Raw genomic sequence first — 21,361 nt, 5'->3', positions numbered from 1 at the left:
CACATGAGTAAAAAAAAATTATGACTATATTTACCTCAATCCTATACCCCTGACGAAGGTGTGTAACCGAGAAACGTGCCGAGTAACCGGGGATTACTATTTACCGGAGCGTATCATTATCTCTGTCGTATGATTCATGTAAACTGTTCTGTTTTTTTTTTTTTTCAAATTTATGTATATTTTCTATAAACTTTGATGTTTTTTAATATCAATCACATGAGTAAAAACAAATTATGACTATATTTACCTCGATCCTATACCCCTGACGAAGGTGTATAACTGAGAAACGCGTGAGTATCATTATCTGTCGTATTTTTCATGTAAACTGTTGTGTTTTTTTTTTTTCATATTTATGTATATTTTGTATAAACTTTGATGTTTTTTAATATCAATCACATGAGTAAAAACAAATTATGACTGTATTTACCTCAATCCTATACCCCTGACGAAGGTGTATAACTAAGAAACGCGTTGGGTAACCGGGGATTACTATTTACCGGAGAGGATCATTATCTCTGTCGTATTTTTTATGTAAACTGTTGTGTCTTTTTTTTTTTTTTTTCATATGTATGTATATTTTGTATAAACTTTGATGTTTTTTAATATCGATTATTCCATTTGATTGTAGTATTTTATGCATATCTCACAAACTATTTTTCGTACAATATATGTGGATGTTGCCTTTAAAGTGGTTGTAAACCCTTACAAACCACTTTGACCTACAGGTAAGCCTAGATTAAGGCTTACCTGTAGGTCCAAGAAATATGTGTAGGTTTAGGAGATGTTTGCCAAAAGACAGGCACCGCTGTCTATGGCGCATGCGCCGTAGACAGTGGCGCGCAGGCGCAATGAGTGCGCCGTTGTTAACGGCGATATGCCACGAGTGGCGGCTCCCGTGCGCATGCGTGGGAGTGACGTCATCGCGGCTCCTTCGAATGACAGCGCCGGAGCAGCGAGACCCACCGAGAAGATGGATGCGCCGGACTACAGGGGACAGCGGTGACATTGCTGGCTCCTGTGTCAGGTAAGTGACACATAATGGACTACTATGCGATGCATAGTAGTCCATTATGCTTTACCTTTGCAGGGAGACAAAGAGGAAGTAAACCCATCAGGGTTTACTTCCTCTTTAAAGTCCCATTGAAGGGGGGATTTCTCTTTTTCCTAATCATATCCTAGGTATGTGGCAACTACACTATTCTTAAAGTGGGAGTAAACCTGCTGACTTTTTTTTTTTTGTGTTTTTTTTACACCTGCAAGGGAAAAGGCATAATGAGCTAGTATGCACCGCATACTAGCTCATTATGAAATACTTACCTTAGAACGAGGTGTCGGCATCTCACTCGGTCCACGCCAAGGAAGCTGACACGTTCCCTCGGCGTGTGTTCCGGGTATCGCGGCTCCGGCGCTGTGCGTGGCCGGAGTTGCGATGTCGTCGCGCGTGCGCGCGGGAGTTTTCTTCCCGGCAAGGTCCGGCGCCTGCCGGACTTTCAGCCGAGAATCCCCTGTGCGCATGCGCCGCTGAAGTCAGCGGTTCATTGCGAGGGGAATATCTCCTAAACCGTACAGGTTTAGGAGATATTCTTTTTACCTACAGGTAAGCCTTATTATAGGCTCACCTGTAGGTTAAAGTCAACAATTTAACCTGATATGGTGAAACCCTCTTTTTTACCAAGCAATTTAAAGTGGTTGTAAACCCTTACAACCAACTTTGACCTACAGGTAAGCCTAGATTAAGGCTTACCTGTAGGTCCAAGAAATATCTCCTAAACCTATACGGTTTAGGAGATATTTGCCCGAAGACAGCCACCGCTGTCTACGGCGCATGCACTGGGGCAGGCTGCAGATCGCTGCGACTCCCGCGCGCGGCAGTGACGTCATCGCGGCTCCGGCGAATCACAGACCCGGAAGTCGCTCCGGGATCCATGGCAGCGGCGAAGAGGAAGATGGAGGACCGCTTCGGGGGATTCGTTCTCAGGTAAGTTATTCATAATGAGGTAGTATGCTCGGACTGTTTCCGTCGGAATATCCGACGGACCAAGTTTTCCAACTTGTCTATAAAATTTTCTGACAAAATGCTCCGATTGGACATACTCCGATCATGTGTAGCCTACTCCGACGGACAAAGTGCCACGCATGTCTTTGTCTTGCAGGATTTTTTTTTTTTTTTAAGGCTTTTTTAAAAAGGGTTTACAACCACTTTAACAGGTGTACCTAATAAAGTGGCTGGTGGGTGTATGTGCATTATGGTTGCCTGTCTTCTACTGAATGAAGTAGGATTTGGAAGTAGTACAATGTATTCGTTTTTGCAATAACCTGTATACATTTTACAGTTATCTTTCAATCTGATTTGATTGAGTTCACTAATTTGTCATGTTTTGTGGCTTACTCTAGTCAGGTTTGCGGATTTCTCCTTCTCTACCGTTCCAATCTCCGAGAGGTGGCGTATCTCAAGACCCTTTGAAGTTGGGCATTGGCTCAAGGCGGGATCCAGACAACGGAGCTTCCCACTTGAGGATGCCCAAGAGATGGTCGGGTCCTTCTGCCTGGCCATCCTGGGACCTTTTAGAATCGGCAGGCGACCCGTTTAGTATTGAAAAGGAAGCTCGGCTGCATAAACAGGCTGCAGGTAAGATATTCATGGACATTGTCACCTTTTTTTTGAAAAGTTGAAGGATACCGGGGAGCCGAAAAAAAAAAAAAATCCAGATACCATAGCAGCTGAAACGAAGAGCGCATGTTAGCCCTTGTACACACGGTCCGAGATTCCGACGGAATGTGTCCTATCGGACCGTTTTGTCAGATAAGCCGACTGTGTGTGGTCTCCATCGGACTGTTTCCGTCGGAATATCCGACGGACCAAGTTTTCCAACTTGTCTATAAAATTTTCCGACAACATGCTCCGATTGGACATACTCCGATCATGTGTAGCCTACTCCGACGGACAAAGTGCCACGCATGCTCAGATCAAATTCCTAGACCAAAGCTATTGGCTACTAGCCTGAACGTAGTCACGTTATAATCGGATTTTCCGACAACTTTGTCCCACCGTGTGTATGCAACAGTTTCGGACAAAATCCAACGGATTTGGTTGTCAGAATGTCTGACCGTGTGTACAAGGGCTAAAGCCCCATACACACTATCAGATTATCTGCTGAGTTTTTCCTTCACATTTACCAAAACCATATAATATGAGGACAAATCTTAGGAGTTTCAATGTGTATGCAATCAGGCAGGCCCTTCTACTACATGGTTTTGGTAAATCTGAAGGAAAAACTCAGCAGATAATCTGATAGTGTGTATGGGGCTTAAGATGTATTTATCCTTTCTATTTTACTATACTAACTCTGGGAGCAAGGGGAAGACTAAATCAGAACAGGCAGGTTTAGAGATAGACATCTGCCCCTGTTGCTATCCTGTTGGTTGCTTCATGTGGTGGGTAGCCTAACTGACAGCAGGGACGTGCAAGAGGTAGCATAGAGTGGGAACAAAAAACAGCCAGCTAAGCGCGACATAAAGGGACATCTTTATTAATAATGCCAAATCCACACTACTTGCATTTTCATATTTTACACTATATTGTCAAAAGTATTGGGGCACTTGCCTTTACACGCATGTGAACTTCAAAATCTTACTCTGTAGGGTTCAATATTGCGTTGGCTCCCCCTATGTAGCTATAACAGCTTCAACTCTTCTGGGAAGGCCGTCCACAAGGTTTAGGGGTGTGTCTATGAGGATGTTTGACCATTCTTCCAGAAGCGCATTTGTGAGGTCAGGCACTGATGTTGGACAAGAAAGCCTGGCTCACATTCTCCACTCGAATTCATCCCAAAGGTGTTCTATCAGGGTGAGGTCAGGACTCTGTGCAGGTCAGTCAAGTTCCTCCACCCCAAACTCACTCATCCATGTCTTTATGGACCTTGCTTTGTGCACTGGTTCAAATCATTTGGTGGAGGGGGGATTATGGTGTGGGGTTGTTTTTTCAGGGGTTGGGCTTGGCCCTTAGTTCCAGTGAAGGGAACTCTAAGCCCTTGTACACACGGTCGGACATTCCGATGGAAAATGTCTGATCGGACCGTGTTGCCGGATAATCCGACCGTGTGTGGGCTCCATCGGACTGTTTCCGTCAGAGTATCCGACTGACAAAGTTTTAGAGCTGGGCTATAAAATTTTCCAACAACATGATCCGATCGGACTTTGTCCGATTATGTGTAGAGAATTCCAATCGGACAAAGTGCCACGCATGCTCAGATCAAATTACGAGACCAAAGCTATTGGCTACTAGCCCAAACGTAGTCCCGTCGTAATGAAATAACGTCATCACGTTACTAATGATTGGATGTTCCGACAACTTTGTCCAACCGTGTGTATGCAACACCAGTTTCGGACAAAATTCATCTGACAAAATCCGACGGATTTTGTTGTCGGAATGTCCGACTGTGTGTACAAGGGCTTAAAGTGGTTGTAAACCCTTTACAACCACTTTAACCTACAGGTAAGCCTAGATTAAGGCTTACCTGTAGGTGCTTGAAATATCTCCCAGACCTGCAAGATCTAGGAGATATTTGTAAATCACCATATGGCGATTTCCTCTGCGCATGCTGTGCTGTTTCTAGCTCGGGTCATGTCGCTAAAGGTAGCATGCGCGGAAGTGACATCACGCCGGAGTTTGCGGCCCCGGAAGTAAGAGGGGTGAAGAATGGAGACTCGCTACTAGCGAGGAAGACGGGGACATCGTGGGCGTCTCCTGCGGGTAAGTGTCACATAATGGGCTACTATGCGATGCCCATTATGCTTTACCTTTGCAGGGAAACAAAGAGGAAGTAACACCCATCAGGGTTTACTTCATCTTTAAGGCGTCAGCATACCAAGACATTTTGGACAATATCATGCTCCCAACTTTGTGGGAACAGTTTGGGGATGGCCCCTTCCTGTTCCAACATGACTGCGCACCAGTGCACAAATCAAGGGCCATAAAGACACGGATGAGCTAGTTTGGGGTGGAGGAACCTGACTGGCCTACACAGAGTCCTGACCTCAACCCGAAAGAACACTTTTGGGATGAATTAGAGCGGAGACTGTGAGACAGGCCTTCTCGCCCAACATCAGTGCCTGACCTCACAAATGCGCTGCTGGAGGAATGGTCAAACATCCCCATAGACACACTCCTAAACCTGGTGGATGGCCTTCCCAGAAGAGAGAAGCTGTTATAGCGGCAAAGGGTGGGCCAACCCAATATTGAACCCTACAGACTAAGACTGGGATGACATTAAAGTTCACGTCCGTGTAAAGGCAGGCGTCCCGATACTTTTGCCGATATAGTGTATATTTCAAGTAGCCATGAATGATGAAGGCTTGGATTTATAGAGGGTATGGAGGAGAGCCACGGAGAGTGATTATGGATGTTCCCAACTGAGATAAGCAATATGGCAGAATAATAGAAGTCTAGATATAGGATGATCAGCACTCTTGCCATGTTCCTGTTCTAAGGAAATGAATGTTTATCCACACAAATAATGCATGTAAAAGTCAAGAGCTTGGTATTGAATGTTGCCATATAAATGTCCTACAAAAGTTTAAAGCAGGAGTTAATATTGCCATAACTCATTTTTTTCATTAATAGCTTTGAATGAAGCATCTTACACATGGCGTGGTCAGCTACCTCCTCGCAACAAGAATCAGGTTTATTCCTGCAAGGTGTTTCTTGGTGGCCTTCCGTGGGATGTCACAGAGTGTGAGTAGACCAGATGAAAACAGTCTGAAAACAGTTACAAGGTCAGGGCAGGTAACAGAGAAGCTCAATAGTCAGTTCCAGGGTCAGGGCAGGCAGCAAGGAAGCATAGTCCAGTAAGCAGTCCAAGGTCAGGCGGCAAGCCAAAGAGTAGTCAGGGTGGGAGGCTATGGTTGGCAACAAGGGGATCTAGGTCATCTAGGTCAGGCAAGCAAACAGGGAATCAGGAACCTGATGCTATCACAAGCACTTCAAGACAGGGCACTTCCACAGCCTTCCTGCCAGGGGCGGATCCAGAGTCTAGTCTCGGGAGGGGCACTGCCAGAAAATACATTTTTTTGTGAATTTATCGGGGAAATGGCTGGTGTTGGCGATTCAATCATCACGACACCATGGTTGCTATGGTGTCATAATGATTGAAGCGCATTATTTCTATTATTACTTTGTTATATAAAATGAAATAGTTCAACCACCATAATGCAGAATCAGTAGGAGCCCTGAGTGTGTCACGTGCCACTTGGCCTGCCACCAGATGCCAATTGTCACTTGCCACATCACCTGCCACACATTGCGGATTGTCATTTGCCACGTCGCCTGCTACCAGATGCGGATTGTCACTTGCCACGTTGCCTGCCACCAGATGCGGATTGTCACTTGCCACGTCGCCTACCACCAGATGCGGATTGTCACTTGCCACACTTTGCGGATTGTCATTTGCCACGTCACCTGCCACCAGATGCGGATTGTCACTTACCACGTCGCCTGTCACGCGTTGCAAATTGTCACTTGCCATGTCACATCTCAGCAGATGTGGATTGTCACTTGCCACGGCGCCTGCCACCAGATGCGGATTGTCACTTGCCACTTTGCCTGTCACACATTGGGAATTGTCACTTGCCACGTCGCCTGCCACCAGATATAGATTGTCACTTGCAACGTCGCCAGCCACACGTTGCGGATTGTTGTGATCACTGTGAAGGATCACAGCTAGCAACACAATGAGTGGCATGAAAGGAAGCCATCCATTTTTTACATCTGTCGTGTGATCTGCTGTGGTTGGTCACAGCGATCACATGATACTGGCAGCAGGCCGGTACAGTGATCTGTCATTGGCAGTGTCCAGTGGACATCGCCGGTGATAGTGCACGGCTGTGCACAGGGCGCTTTTGCAGGAGGATGTCATATGAGGAAAGTGGTTAAATAAGGTGCCTCCTGTGCCGAGGACCAAATCCTGCTGGGGGTTGTACTGCCAGACTTGTTACCCTGCTGCTGATGGGAACAACTAGAAGGCTGAGAAGACTCGATTCCTTGTTGCTAATGGGAGCAAATAGGAGTCTGGGAAGTCTTGTTACACCGCTGTTGATGGGAGCAGCTAGGAGAATGAGAAGACTCCTTACCCCGCTGTTGGTGGAAGCAGCTGGAAAGCTGCCTAACATCCTTACTCTAAACTCTTGTACACGGTCGGAGATTCCGACCGAATGTGTCCTATTGGACCGTTTTGTCGGATATTCCGACTGTGTGTGGTCTCCATCGGACTGTTTCCGTCGGAATATCTGACGGACCAACTTTTCCAACTTGCCGGTAAAATTTTCCGACAAAATGCTCCGATCGGACATACTCCGATCATGTGTAGCCTACTCCGACGGGCAAAGTGTCACGCATGCTCAGATCGAATTCCTAGACCAAAGCTATTGGCTACTAGCCTGAACGTAGTCACGTCCTAACGAAATAACGTCATCACGTTATGTACAATCGGATTTTCCGACAACTTTGTCCGACCGTGTTTATGCAACATCACTTCCGGACCTCTTCTGGAATTAATCCGTCGGAATTACTCTGACGGATTTGGTTGTCGGAATCTCCGACCGTGTGTACAAGGGCTAAGACCCCATTCACACCTGAGCGTTTTGTAGCTTGAAGCCTGAAGCTACAAAACGCTAGAGGGGAAAAAATCTATTATTCTCAATGGAGATGGTTCACATCTCCACTCCATGTCGCCTGAAGCCGAACGCCTGAAGCCCAAACAAGTTCCAGACCATTTTTTGACGCTCGAATCGAGCAGATTTGGGCGTTTTTCTTCTTTTAACATTGGTGACCTTTTGCCCTGCACAAAATCGCGGTAAGAACGCAGTGAATTGCAGTAAAAAACGCCCCAAAATCACGTTAAATTCGCGCATTTTTCTGCTTGAAAACGCTACGCTCAGGTGTGAATGCAGCCTAAAAGCTAGTTACCAATTGGGGTATTTGCCTTTTTTGCTTAACATTATAAAAAGCCTTTCCTGAGATGCTAGCCCTTCTTTCAAGCCCAAATAGAAGATGTCCTTTCATTTCTTATGTTCTGTATCATACTTTGCCTTTCTTGCTTTGCAGCATCCCTGATAAAAGCATTCCGTGCGTTTGGTGCACTGACTGTTGAGTGGCCTGGTAAGCAGGAACTTCATCCACGTTCTCCTCCTACAGGTAATATGTCTAAAGGTAATGCTAGAGTGGTAGGAGATTACTTTATTTGCGCACTTTGTGATGCTGCTCAATAAGCCACCCCTGGACCTTCTGGGGCATGGAGATGGGATTACAACAATGCTGTCAATATTATCCAGCTATGTTCAGCAGCTACACAATATTACCAAAAGTATTGGGACACCTGCCTTTTAACACACATGAACTTTAATGGCATCTCAGTCTTAGTCCGTAGGGTTCAATATTGAGTTGGCCCACCCTTTGCAGCTATAACAGCTTCAAGTCTTCTGGGAAGACTGTCCACAAGGTTTAGGAGTGTGTCTATGGGAATGTTTGACCATTCTTCCAGAAGCGCATTTTGAGATCAGGCACTGACGTTGGACGAGAAGTCCTGACCCACAGTCTCCATTCGAATTCATCCCAAAGGTGTTCTTTTGGGTTGAGGGACTCGGCAAGTTCCTCCACCCCAAACTCGCTCATCCATGTCTTTATGGACCTTGCTTTGTACACTGGTGCGCAGTCATGTTTGAACAGCAAGGGGCCGTCCCCAAACTGTTCCCACAGTCAGTGTAGTTCATGTGCGTGTAGAGGCAGGCGTCCCAATACTTTTGGTAATATAGTGTATGTAATTCGTGTGACTAGCTATCCGTTAGCCATTCTATATTCTTCAGTATCAAAAGAGTACACGATTGAATTTATCTTTTGGCTGACCATCCATGGCTTAGCCACCTGGGTAAGAATTTGAATCCAACGGCACTGTTAAAATATTTGAAAGTAACTTTTAACCTCTTTGGAGGGCACGGATTCTTTTCTCAACCTCTTGCAAAGACTGGATATTCTACAAATGGGTTATGATTATAGGTTTAATATTGAAGCCAGAATTGTATGTAGATGTTTGCAATCTTTTCATGATAGTGTGGACTTGGTATGCTTTCTGATTTTGCTATAAGCTGCAAAAACTGGTTGACTTTTTAGGGCATATACGTCAGTTTTTCTGCAGATTGTAAATATTGCGGTATTGAAGGATTCGCTCTAATGCCCTCATTCCAGCATCCTTGATTCCACATACGGCGCCTTGAAAAAGTATTCATACCCCTTGAAATGTTTCTGCATTTTGTCATGTTACAACCAAAAAAATGTAAATGTATTTTATTGGGATTTTATGAGATAGACCAACACAAAGTGGCACATAACAGAGAAGTGGAAGGAAAATGATAAATGGTTTTCAAAATTGTTTACAAATAAATATGTGAAAAGTGTGGGGGGTACATTTGTATTCAGCCCCCCTTTACTCTGATAGCCCTAACTACAGTCTAAGCCCTTGTACACACGGTTGGAGAATCCGTCGGAATGTGTCCTATCGGAGCGTTTTGTCGGATATTCCGACTGTGTGTGGTCTGCATCGGACTGTTTCCGTTGGAATATCCGACGGAACAAGTTTTCCAACTTGCTGGAAATATTTTCTGACAAACTGCTCCGATAGGACATACTACGATCATGTGTAGAGAATTCCGATCGGACAAAGTGCCACGCATGCTCAGATCAAATTCCTACATCAAAGCTATTGGCTACTAGCCTGAATGTAGTCCCATCGTAACGAAATTACGTCATCACGTTCTGAAAGATCGGATTTTCCGACAACTTTGTCCGACCGTGTGCATGCAACAGTTTCGGACAAAATCCGTCGAACAAAATCCAATGGATTTGGTTGTCAGAATGTCCGACTTTGTGTACAGGGGCTTATAGAACCAATTGACTTCAGAGGTCACCTAATTAGTAGAGTCCACCTGTGTGTAATTTAATCTCAGTATAAATACAGCTGTTCTGTGAAGACCCTCAGGGGTTTGTTAGAGAACCTTAGTGAACTTGAAAATTGCTGTTCACAGATGCTCTCCATCCAATCTGACAGAGCTTAAGATATTTTGAATAGAAGAATGGGCAAAAATATCGCTCTCTAGATGTGCAAAGACTTGCAGCTATAATTGCAGCAAAAGGGGTTCTACAAAGTATTGGCACCGGGGGGGGGGGGGGGGGGCCATACAAATGTACCCCCCACACTTTTCACATATTTGTAAAAAATGTTGAAAACCATTTATCATTTTCTTTCTACTTCACAATTATGTGCCGCTTTGTGTTGGTCTATCACATAAAAGCCCAATAAAATAAATGTAATGTTTTTGGCTGTTACATGACAAAATGTGGAAAATTTCAAGGGGTATCAATACTTTCTCTTGGCGCTGTAATTTTCCCATCTCCAAAGAATAGGTTATAAATGCTCCCGTATACATTTTTAGATGTGGTGGCTGCGTCTATTTTCTTTTTTTAGTTTTTTTTCTCTTTACTTTCACCTGTTGATCCAGTCACTGTCTGCTATTTGTCAACTTCTTTCAACAGACCAAGCTGTCCAGCAAAAGTGGCAGTGAGAGGGTTGAGAGAATGAGGGCATGCATTAGAAGACATCCATAGACTGGAGATATTTTTAAGAAAGACATCCATAAACTGGGGCATGCCTTGGAAGACATCTATAGACTGGGGACATGCATTAGAAGACATCTATAGACTAGGGACACGTATTAGTAGACATCTATATACTTGAGATATTTTTATGAAGACATCCGTAAACTGGGGCATGCTTTAGAAGACATTCATTGACTGGGGACATGCATTAGAAGACATCTATAGACTGGTGGCATGTATTAGAAGACATCTATAGACTGGGGACATGCCTTAGAGGACATCTGTACTGTAGACTGGAGACATGCATTAGAAGACATCTATAGACTGGGGACGTGCATTGGAAGACATCTATAGACTGGACATATTTTTAAGAAGACATCCATAAACTGGAGCATGTTTTAGAAGACATTCATTGACTGGGGATATGCATTAGAAGACATCTATAGACTGGGGACATGCATTGGAAGACATCTATAGACTGGGGAAATGCATTAGAAGACATCTACAGACTGGGGACATGCATTAGAAGACATCTATAGACTGGGGACATGTATCAGTAGACATCTATAGACTAGGGACATGCATTAGAAGACAATCATTGACTGGGGACATGTATTAGAAGACATCTATAGACTGGGCACATGCCTTAGAGGACATCTGTAGACTGGCGATATTTTTAAGAAGACATCCATAAACTGGAGCATGCTTTAGAAGACATCTATAGACTGGGGACATGCATTGGATGACATCTATAGACTGGGGACATGCATTAGAAGACATCTACAGACTGGGGCATGCATTAGAAGACATCTACAGACTGGGGACATGCATTAGAAGACATCTATAGACTGGGAACATGTATCAGTAGACATATATAGACTGGGGACATGCATTAGAAGACATCTACAGACTGGGGACATGCATTAGAAGACATCTATAGACTGGGAACATGTATCAGTAGACATATATAGACTGTGGACATGCATTAGAAGACATGTCTAGACTGGGGACATGTATCAGAAGACATCTATAGACTGGGGACATGCATTAGAAGACAATCATTGACTGGAGACAGACATGCATTAGGAGACATCTATAGACTGGGGACATGCCTTAGAGGACATCTGTAGACTGGGGACATGCATTAGAAGACATTTATAGACTAGAGACATGTTTAAGATGACATCCATAGATTGGGGACATGCTTTAGAAACATCCATAGAGAGGAGACACGTTTCAGAAGACAGTCATAGATTGAATAAACACACAAACTACTCTTTATGGGGGTTCGGAGGGCTACGCAACAGCTGTTCTGTCTTAGATTCGTATTTCCTAATATTCTAGGCTACGTTTATCTGGTTTTTGAGTTGGAGAAGTCGGTGCAAGCCCTACTTCAAGCCTGCACCCAAAAGTTGGAAAAACGAAACGAGCCGTGTGAACATTACTACAGAATGTCAAGCCGCCGAATGCGCAGCAAGAAGGTAACAGCCTCTCGTGGTTCAGTGTGGCAGAAATACCAGAAAGCTGCACCTTGTGGGTGACATGTTGAATTATTGGCTTTTTTTTACCTTTTTATTGAGCACCAATTTTGTTCAGACTGTCTTTCTGTGTCCTCTAGGTACAAGTCATACCTTGGGTGCTGGCAGACAGTAACTTTGTGCTCAATCCTTCGAATCGCGTGGATCGCACTAAGACTGTGTTTGTTGGTGCATTGCATGGCATGCTAAGTGCCGAAGCCCTCGCCACAGTAATGAATGACCTTTTCGGTGGAGTGGTTTATGCCGGCATTGATACCGATAAGCACAAGTACCCGATTGGTGAGCAGCATTTTTTAATTTAATGTATTTTTTGGCGTACTAAAAAAAGGACACCATGCGGTATTTCGTTTGAGAGCGCAGCGTGCTGCAACACAAATCGCCGCAACGTCGCTGGGGTGAATAGCACTGAATAAAATGCCACTGATATTTCAAACAAGTTCTAACAAAAAAAAAAAGAAAGGAAAAAGCGTGATGCACCTGGATCGGCACATCGGCGCTGTTCTTCTCAGCGCATGCAATCAATCGTGTGTTCAGCCCTACTTGTACTGTGTCCTTGTTAAAAGCTATAACCAGATTTGGGCTGTGGGTTCAACTCTATTGTCTGTATACATGTGATATTTTTTATTACATTTATTTTGCTCAGGTTCTGGACGCGTCACTTTCAACAACCAGCGCAGTTACCTCAAGGCGGTGAGCGCGGCTTTTGTGGAAATAAAAACATCAAAATTCACCAAGAAGGTAGGTGTGGTAGACTCAAATCCAAGGAAGGTGCTCTGAGGTTGCTTATACCTTCTGTTTTCAAATATGCTGAAAGCAGATCTTCACCCCCAATTGGATTTTGCCCCCCCCCCCCCTTCCACTGTGCAAAATGGGCTCTTTTTTTTTAACCACTTTTTTTACCCCCTTCCTGACCAGGCAATTTTTTGCGACACTGCGTTACTTTAACTGACAATTGCGCGGTCGTGCGACGCTGTACCCAAATAAAATGTTTGTCCTTTTCGCCCACAAATAGAGCTTTCTTTTGGTGGTATTTGATCACCTCTGCCGTTTTTATTTTTTGCACTATAAACAAAAAAAGAGCGACAATTTTAGGGGGAAAAAATATTTTTTACTTTCTGCTTTAAAAAATATCCAATGAAAAAAATCAAATTTCTTCATCAATTTAGGCCAATATGTATTTTGCTACATATTTTTGATAACCCCTCCCCCCCCAAAAGGGACCCTCTGAAAGGACCCTTACACTCATTAGGCACACATTTAACGTTTTGATTACCCTAGATCACAGGTGGCAGACGCAAGGCCTGAGGGCCAAATCTGGCCCGCCAGGCCCTGGCATGTGGCCCGCGCAGCATCCGCCGGCCGCCGCCTCCTGTTTTTCCCACTGCCTGTCTCCCAGACATGATTGAACATCCTTCTCCTTAGTCCCGCAAGCGCTGCCGGCTTTGTGTGAGCGCATGCGCGGCCGGCCGTCTCCTAGGAAATGAATAAACATTTCCTGCTCTCCTCCTTAGTCCAGTGAGTGGTGCCTGCTTTGTGTGAACGCATGCGCGGCCCGGCCATCTCCTAGGGAACTAGAGTAAACACTTCCTGCTCTTCTGCTCAGTCCATCCAGCGGCGCCAGTGCGCTAAGTGCATCTGCTGTTGGTCCGGCATAGCGGTTAGTGGAGGAGGTTCCTGTTAGCTTGGATGGCAGTGTTTTTTTTTTTACCATCCAGTGGGCTGCATCCCGTGGGCAGGCTTTTTGAGGACTTTCTATAAGGGGAGGTACCAGATCTGGGTCAGGTAGGAGAGAGTACAGATGTAGGGAAGTTTTTTTTGGGGGGGGGGGGGGGGGTTGAGGGCTGTGGAGGTTGATGTGTGGGGGGGGTGGTGGGTGCAGAGGTCAGAACCTAGGAGAAGGTGTGAGAATGACATGTTGCACCCCGTACGTAACGCACTCCTGCACACTGTTTTTGGTGGTATTTGGTCTGAGCAGTCTCCAATACTGTTTCTTGTGGATAATACCAGCGTTGTGTGAACCTCCTTTTTGGAAAAAATGCTGTTTTTTATTTTCATTGCGTGTCCTTTTCAGATCTACAGCGGCTGCACTTCCAAGTGCACTTGTAGTGCAAAGTGGATTTGCCTTTAGTAAATAAACCCCATTGGTATCTGTGCCAATACCCAGCATTTGCACGAGTACTTCCCGGCAGGAGGCCAGTACAGCTGGCCTTGTTGTACTGGGCCCGGCGTCCTCAGCGTAGCAGGGGGAGCCGGGCAGCCTCACAGATGATTGGTGCGGCGGTGGGGGCAATTAAAAGCACCGATCTCCCTGTATAGCTTTCAGTAAAGCAGCTGACAGACGCTTTTCCTCCTCTCCCTCCTGTAGCTTTCATCTACTTTAATGAAAGCTATACAGGGAGATCGGTGCTTGTAACTGCCCCCACCGCCGCACTGATTATCCCCGACTGTCTCATGTCCTCCCCTGGCTCTCTGGGTCCTCCTCCAGTCCCCCCCTCGTCCCAGATCTGTCAGAATGCAGAGCGGAGGAAGGAGACAGTAAATATGTAATTTACCGGCTCCTTCCTTTTGTAATAAATAAATATAGAAGACCCCTTTCACACCACACCGCCCATTGCGTTGCCGGTAAAAATAGCGGCGTTTTACCTCCGGATTTGCAGCGCATTTCGGCCACTAGCGGGGCGATTTTAGCCCCCGCTAGCGGCCACGAAAGGGTTAAAACCGCCGGCAATACGCCACAATAGCGGCGGTTTGCCGGCGGTATTACAGCGCTGCCCCATTGATTTCAATGGGGAGCAGCGGTGGAGGAGCGGTAAACACACCGCTCCAAAGAAGCTGCTGGCAGGACTTTTTTCTGACGTCCTGCCAGCGCACCGCTGTAGTGTGAAAGCCCTCGGGCTTTCACACTACATACAATGGTGCAGCTTCTTTAGGGCAGATTGCAGGCGCTATTTCTAACGCTATAGCGCCTGCAAAACGCCCTGGTGTGAAAGGGGTCTAAAGGTTAAATTGTAAAAATAATAAAATAAAAAAAATCAAAAAGATTTATTTTGAAAAAATAAAATAAACCACTGACAGTCCACGCCTCATCAGTGCCACCTGTCAGTGCCCATCAATGCTACATATTAGTGCCACTGTCACTTGACATTTAAAAAAAAGTATCAGTAATTGGTATCGGCGAGTACTTGCAAAAAAGTATCAGTACTTGTACTCCGTCTTAAAAAAATGGTATCGGTGCAACCGTATTTTAAATATTACTGGGCCACCTATAAGTGAGACCATGGCTGTCTTCAGCCTCCCGGAAAAGACTGAGGTTGTCGAAGGAGCAGGTGATGAAGATTCTGGAGTTTCTCTAGAGTAGTGTTGCTTTGTATGTCAAGTCATTGAATTCAGTACAGTGCCATTCAGTTGCCATCCTTTTCTCTTTTCAGATTCAGATTGACCCGTACCTGGAAGAGTCAGTGTGTCAGGTGTGCAATTTACAGCTCGGCCCGTTTTTCTGCAGAGAGAAGGTAATTGTCAATCCGCTGGATCTCAGTGTTGGATCATCTTTTCTTATTAGTGCAAGGAGTTCAGTGCGGTGCCTGCGGCTGCCATTGATTGCTGTGCATTGCACCATGCATATTTTTATCAAATAAGCCTGTGTACATTTTCTGCAACATGCTGGTAAATTTCTGTGATTTGGTGTGTAAATGACACTTGGAGATGGAGGAAGCTTGAGGTGACACATTGACCTTACATGTATTTAAACCAGCGCTCCTCAATCTTATTTCAATCTTGGCATCATTTAGAAGTACAAAAAATCTGGTGGCACCCCAGTCTAACCTGATCCTGGGACGAAGCATACAATCACTTGGGTAATATTCACATGAGACAATCCCCCCCATCACATCGGAGCACCTTCTTCATGTCAGGGTGCCCTCATCACATCAAAGTTCCCACATCCAACTCCCGCTGATCATATCAAAAGCACCCCCCCTTTCCCATAAGGGTTCCCTATCACATTAGATGTCTCCTTATCCTACCAGAGTTCCCCCATCACATCAAAGTCCCTTATTCTCAGAGATCCCTGCATCATATTAAAATCAAAAGCACCCCCCCCCCCCTTCCCGTAAGGGTTCCCCATCACATTAGAAGTCTCCCCATCACATCAGAGTTCCCACATCAAAGTCCCTGCTTCACAGAGATCCCCCCAACACTTCAGAGTCCCACCATCAGGTCAAAGTCCCCTTTTTTACAGAAACTCCCCCATCACATCAGAGTCCTGCCATCACATCACATCAAAAGCTCCCCCCTTTCCCCTAAGGGTCCCTCATGACATTAGAGGTCTCCTTATAATGCCAGAGTTCCCCATAACATCAAAGTCCCCATTTCACAGAGATTTCCCCCATCACATCACAGTACCACCATTAGGTCAAAAGCTTGACCACCCCCTTTCCCATAAGGGTCCTCCATCACATTAGAGGTCTCCTCATCACATCATGGTCCCACCATCACATCAAAAGCTCCCCCATCCTCTTTCCCATAAGGGTCCCCCATCACATTAGATGTCTCCTTAGCCTACCAGAGTTCCCCCATCACGTCAAAGTCCCCTCTTCTCAGCGATCCCTGCATCACATTAAAATCAAAAGCACCCCACCTTTCCCATAAGGGTTCCCCATCACATTAGAAGTCTCCCCATCACATCAGAGTTCCTACATCAAAGTCCCTGCTTCACAGAGATCCCCCCAACACTTCAGAGTCCCACCATCAGGTCAAAGTCCCCTTTTCACAGAAACTCCCCCATCACATCAGAGTCCTGCCATCACATCACATCAAAAGCTCCCCCCTTTCCCATAAGGGTCCCTCATGACATTAGAGGTCTCCTTATCATGCCAGAGTTCCCCATAACATCAAAGTCCCCATTTCACAGAGATTTCCCCCATCACATCACAGTACCACCATTAGGTCAAAAGCTTCCCCACCCCCTTTCCCATAAGGGTCCTCCATCACATTAGAGGTCTCCTCATCACATCATGGTCCCACCATCACATCAAAAGCTCCCCCATCCTCTTTCCCATAAGGGTCCTCCATCACATTAGATGTCTCCTTAGCCTATCAGAATTTCCCCATCACATCAAAGTCCCCTCCCCCATCACATCAGAGTTGTACCACCACATCAAAAGAGCACCCCCGCCCCCTTTACCATAAGGGTCCCCCATGACATTAGAGGTCTCCTTGTCATACCAGAGTTTCCCCATCACATTCAAGTCCCCTCTTCACAGAGATCTCCCCAATCACATCAGAGTCCCATCATCACATCAGAAGCTCCCTCAACCCCGTTTCCCATAAGGGTCCTCCATGACATTAGAGGTCTCCCCATCACATCAAAAGCACCCCCCTTTATCATAAGGGATCCCCATCACATTAGATTCTAATTCATCCCAAAGGTGTTCTATCGGGTTGAGATCAGGACTCAGTGCAGGCCAGTTCCCCCATTCCAAAATCGCTCATCAGTGTCTTTATGGACCTTGTTTTGTGCACTGATCCAAATCATTTGGTGGAGGGGGGATTATGATGTGGGGCTGTTTTCAGGGGTTGGGCTTGGCCCCATAGTTCCAGTGAAAGAAACTCTTAAGGTATCAGCATACCAAGACATTTTGGACAATTGCATACTCCCAACTTTGTGGAAACACTTTGGGGACGGCCCCTTCCTATTCAAACATGACTGCCCACCAGTGCACAAAAAAAGGTCCATAAAGACATGGATGAGCGAGTTTGGAGTGGATGAACCTGACTGGCCTGCACAGAGTTCTGCTATCAACCCGATAGAACACCCTTGGGATGAATTCGAGCAGAGACTGCGAGCCAGGCCTTCACGTCTAACCTAAGCTCACAAATGCACTTCTGGAAGAATGATCAAACATTCCCATAGACACACTCCTAAACCTTGTGGACGGCCTTCCCAGAAGAGTTGAAGTTGTTATAGCTGCAAAGGGTGGGCCAACTCAATATTGTACCCTACAAACTAATGCCCCCTGTACACACGGTCGGACTTTCCGTCGGAAAATGTGCGATCGGATCGTGTTGTGGGAAAATCCGATCGTGTGTGGGCCCCATCTGACTTTTTCTGTCGAAATTTCCGACACACAAAGTTTGAGAGCCGGATCTATAATTTTCCGACAGCAAAATCTGATCGTTTAAATTCCGATCGTGTGTAGACAATTCCGACGGACAAAGTACCACGCATGCTCAGAATAAATTACAAGACGAAAGCTACTGGCCCTTTTATAGTCCCGTTATACGTGTTCTACGTCACCTCTTTCTGAACGATCAGATTTTCCGACAACTTTGTGCGACCGTGTGTATGCAAAACAAGTTTGGACCAAAATCTGTCTGGAAAAAATCAGACGGATTTTTTCGTCGGAATGTCCGACCGTGTGTACGGGGCATAAGACTGGGATGCCATTAAAGTGGTTGTAAACCCTTACAAACCATTTTGACCTACAGGTCTAGATTAAGGCTTGCCTGTAGGTCCAAGAAATATCTCCTAAACCTACACGGTTTAGGAGATATTTACCTGAAGACAGTGGCGCGCAGGCGCACTGGGTGAGCCGCAGATCGCGGCGGTATGCCGCGAGTGTCGGCTCCCGTGCGCATGCGCGGGAGTGACGTTATCGCTGCTCCGGCGAGACCCACCAAGAAGATGGACGCTCGGAACTACAGGGGACAGCGGTGACTTCGCTGACTCCTGTGTCAGGTAAGTGACACATAATGGACTACTATGCGATGCACTATGTTTTACTATGCGATGCGATGTATAGTAGTCCATTATGCTTTACCTTTGCAGGGAATCAAAGAGGAAGTAAACTCATCAGGGTTTACTTCCTCTTTAAAGTGCATGTGTGTGTGTAAAGGCCGGTGTCCCAATACTTTTGGTAATATAGCGTAGTTCTATCTGAGATCTTCACTCCAGTGCTAAATGATTATTAAAGTGGTCAGTGTTGCAAGAATTATACCTTTTTTTGTTCTCCCCCCCTTTTTAGGTTTGCTTCAAGTATTTCTGCCGTTCCTGCTGGCACTGGCAGCACTCAATAGAGCTCCTGCGTCGCCACTGCCCGCTCATGCGTAACTAGAAGAGCCCCGGGATTCCAGATGTTAACCAATAGGAATAAGCAGATTAGATGATGAGGTCCCGTGTCCCCTGTCTAGGTGGCACATTCAGCACTTATACATTTCTGTTGACAGGAGGCAGTAGATGAAGTCACCTGACAGCGGATGGCGGGGGAAGTCATGTGATACGGTTCTCGCACTTGCCACATGCTGTAATGTTTTTTTATACTTGTCAGTTCCTTCCCAGGTATAGAGGATTTTTTTTTTTTTTCTCTTTATGGTTACAGAGGTAGAGATTTTGTCTCCGACTCTCTTTTCAGTTCTTATTCTAGTCCTCTAACACTTGCTGAGTGTAAGCTTGTGCGGACAGTGGTCTGAAAGCGGCATGAAACCCAAAAGCAAACATTTATTATATTGCAGCTTACCAATTCTTAGATGTGGTTGCTGCATTTGTTTTTCTTTTTTTTTTTTTCCAGGCTTTCTTTCATTTATTTTCACCTAGTGATCTGGCAGGTAACGTCTTTTGTTGTTCAACAGAACAAGCTGTCCTGCAGATGAAGCAGTTAGTTAGAGCATTGAGATAAACCATTTATCACTGACGGGGGGGGGTGGGGCTTACAATGATCAGCTTTTACTAATTTATGTAAAACCTTTATCCCTTTTTGTTCTTCTGTTTTCATCTGGTGATCAAGCCTGCAAAGTCCTTTATTTTTCATGAACTCAAGCTCTCTCCAGCAGAATGTATCAGTTTACATGGATGAGACAAAGCATTTTACATTGACAAGGGTGCTTTAAATTATCAGCTTTTTTTTTATTCATGCAAAACCTTTATTCCAAAAGGAAAAAAAAGGGTTTGCTTTAATTGATTATAAACTGTGGCTTCAATATTATATATTGATATATATATGATATATTATATTAGTATAATTAAATCTGCTAATATATTGAAAGTAATAATAAAGTCTCAAATTTTAAAACAAAAATGTTATACTTACCGGCAATGGTATGGCACAGAGCAGCCCCTGATCCTTCTCTTCCCAGGTCCCCCCCGTCGGCGCTCCTGACTGGGCCCCCCCCCGCCGCCGAGTGCCCACATAGCAAGCTACTTGCTATGGGGGCACTTGTGCATGCTCGCTCCCGAGCCCCACTCTATGCGTCCATATGACGCACAGAACTGGGCTCAGCCCCACCCACTGGTCCTCCTCGCTAGCTGTGATTGTCAATGGCTGCTACTGCTGTGTCTCAGCCAATGAGGAGGCAAGGAGCCAGGACAGCAGCTCTTATGCACATCGCTAGATCGGGCTCAGGTATGTATTAGGAGGGAAAGGAACTTTATGATCACGGGCAGATCAACTTGATATTAGAACCACGTTCCTTAATTAGTTAGATGTAGCAGGAGGAATTGGGATTTTTAAGGTTTTAAATTCATTTGAAATAATATCATAATATATAAGAATTTTTTCAATTGTTAAAATATAACAATTGTCAAGTACAGATCAACAAGATTTTATGGATGCAGCACTATAGAATGGAGTTCCCAACATGTTTCACCCATATGTCAGGCTTCTTCAGGGGATGCTGTCCAATTAGAGGTACAAGCCTTCCTTAGATCAGGCTTCTTTAGGGGATTCTGTCCAATTAGAGGTACAAGCCTTCCATATATCTGGCTTCTGAAGAAGCCAGATATATGGAAGGATTGTACCTCTAATTGGACGGCAACCCCTGAAGAAGCCAGATATATGGAAGGCTTGTACCTCTAATTGGACAGCATTCCCTGAAGAAGCCAGATGTATGGAAGGCTTGTACCTCTAATTGGACGGCAACCCCTGAAGAAGCCAGATATTTGGAAAGCTGGTACCTCTAATTGGACAGCATCACCTGAAGAAGCCAGATATATGGAAGGCTTGTACCTGAAATTGGACGGCAACCCCTGAAGAAGCCAGATATATGGAAGGCTTGTACCTCTAACTGGATGGCAACCCCTGAAGAAGCCAGATATATGGAAGGCTTGTACCTCTAACTGGATGGCAACCCCTGAAGAAGCCAGATGTATGGAAGGCTGGTACCTCTAATTGGACAGCATCACATG

At 45.3% G+C, this 21,361-nt stretch overlaps 1 protein-coding gene across 1 annotated transcript in view; it reads left to right on the top strand.

Annotated features, from left to right (window-relative positions):
* Nucleotides 1-20,714, top strand: part of LOC143934967 (cytoplasmic polyadenylation element-binding protein 1-B-like) — a 33,566-nt gene extending 12,852 nt beyond the window's left edge. The window contains exons 5-12 of the mRNA XM_077458512.1: nucleotides 2,395-2,629; nucleotides 5,624-5,734; nucleotides 8,102-8,191; nucleotides 11,990-12,126; nucleotides 12,264-12,462; nucleotides 12,827-12,921; nucleotides 15,612-15,692; nucleotides 19,206-20,714. Of these exons, the coding sequence (XP_077314638.1) occupies nucleotides 2,395-2,629; nucleotides 5,624-5,734; nucleotides 8,102-8,191; nucleotides 11,990-12,126; nucleotides 12,264-12,462; nucleotides 12,827-12,921; nucleotides 15,612-15,692; nucleotides 19,206-19,295 (1,038 nt within the window). The 3' untranslated portion in view covers nucleotides 19,296-20,714. The remainder of the gene's footprint in view (nucleotides 1-2,394; nucleotides 2,630-5,623; nucleotides 5,735-8,101; nucleotides 8,192-11,989; nucleotides 12,127-12,263; nucleotides 12,463-12,826; nucleotides 12,922-15,611; nucleotides 15,693-19,205) is intronic.
* The last annotated feature ends 647 nt before the right edge of the window (nucleotides 20,715-21,361 follow it).

This window comes from Lithobates pipiens, unplaced genomic scaffold, assembly GCF_037356315.1.
Source record: "Lithobates pipiens isolate NorthernLeopardFrog02 unplaced genomic scaffold, aLitPip1_a1.2 Scaffold_28, whole genome shotgun sequence".
Lineage (NCBI taxonomy): Eukaryota > Metazoa > Chordata > Amphibia > Anura > Ranidae > Lithobates > Lithobates pipiens.
This window is presented reverse-complemented; position numbering and strand designations above follow the sequence as displayed.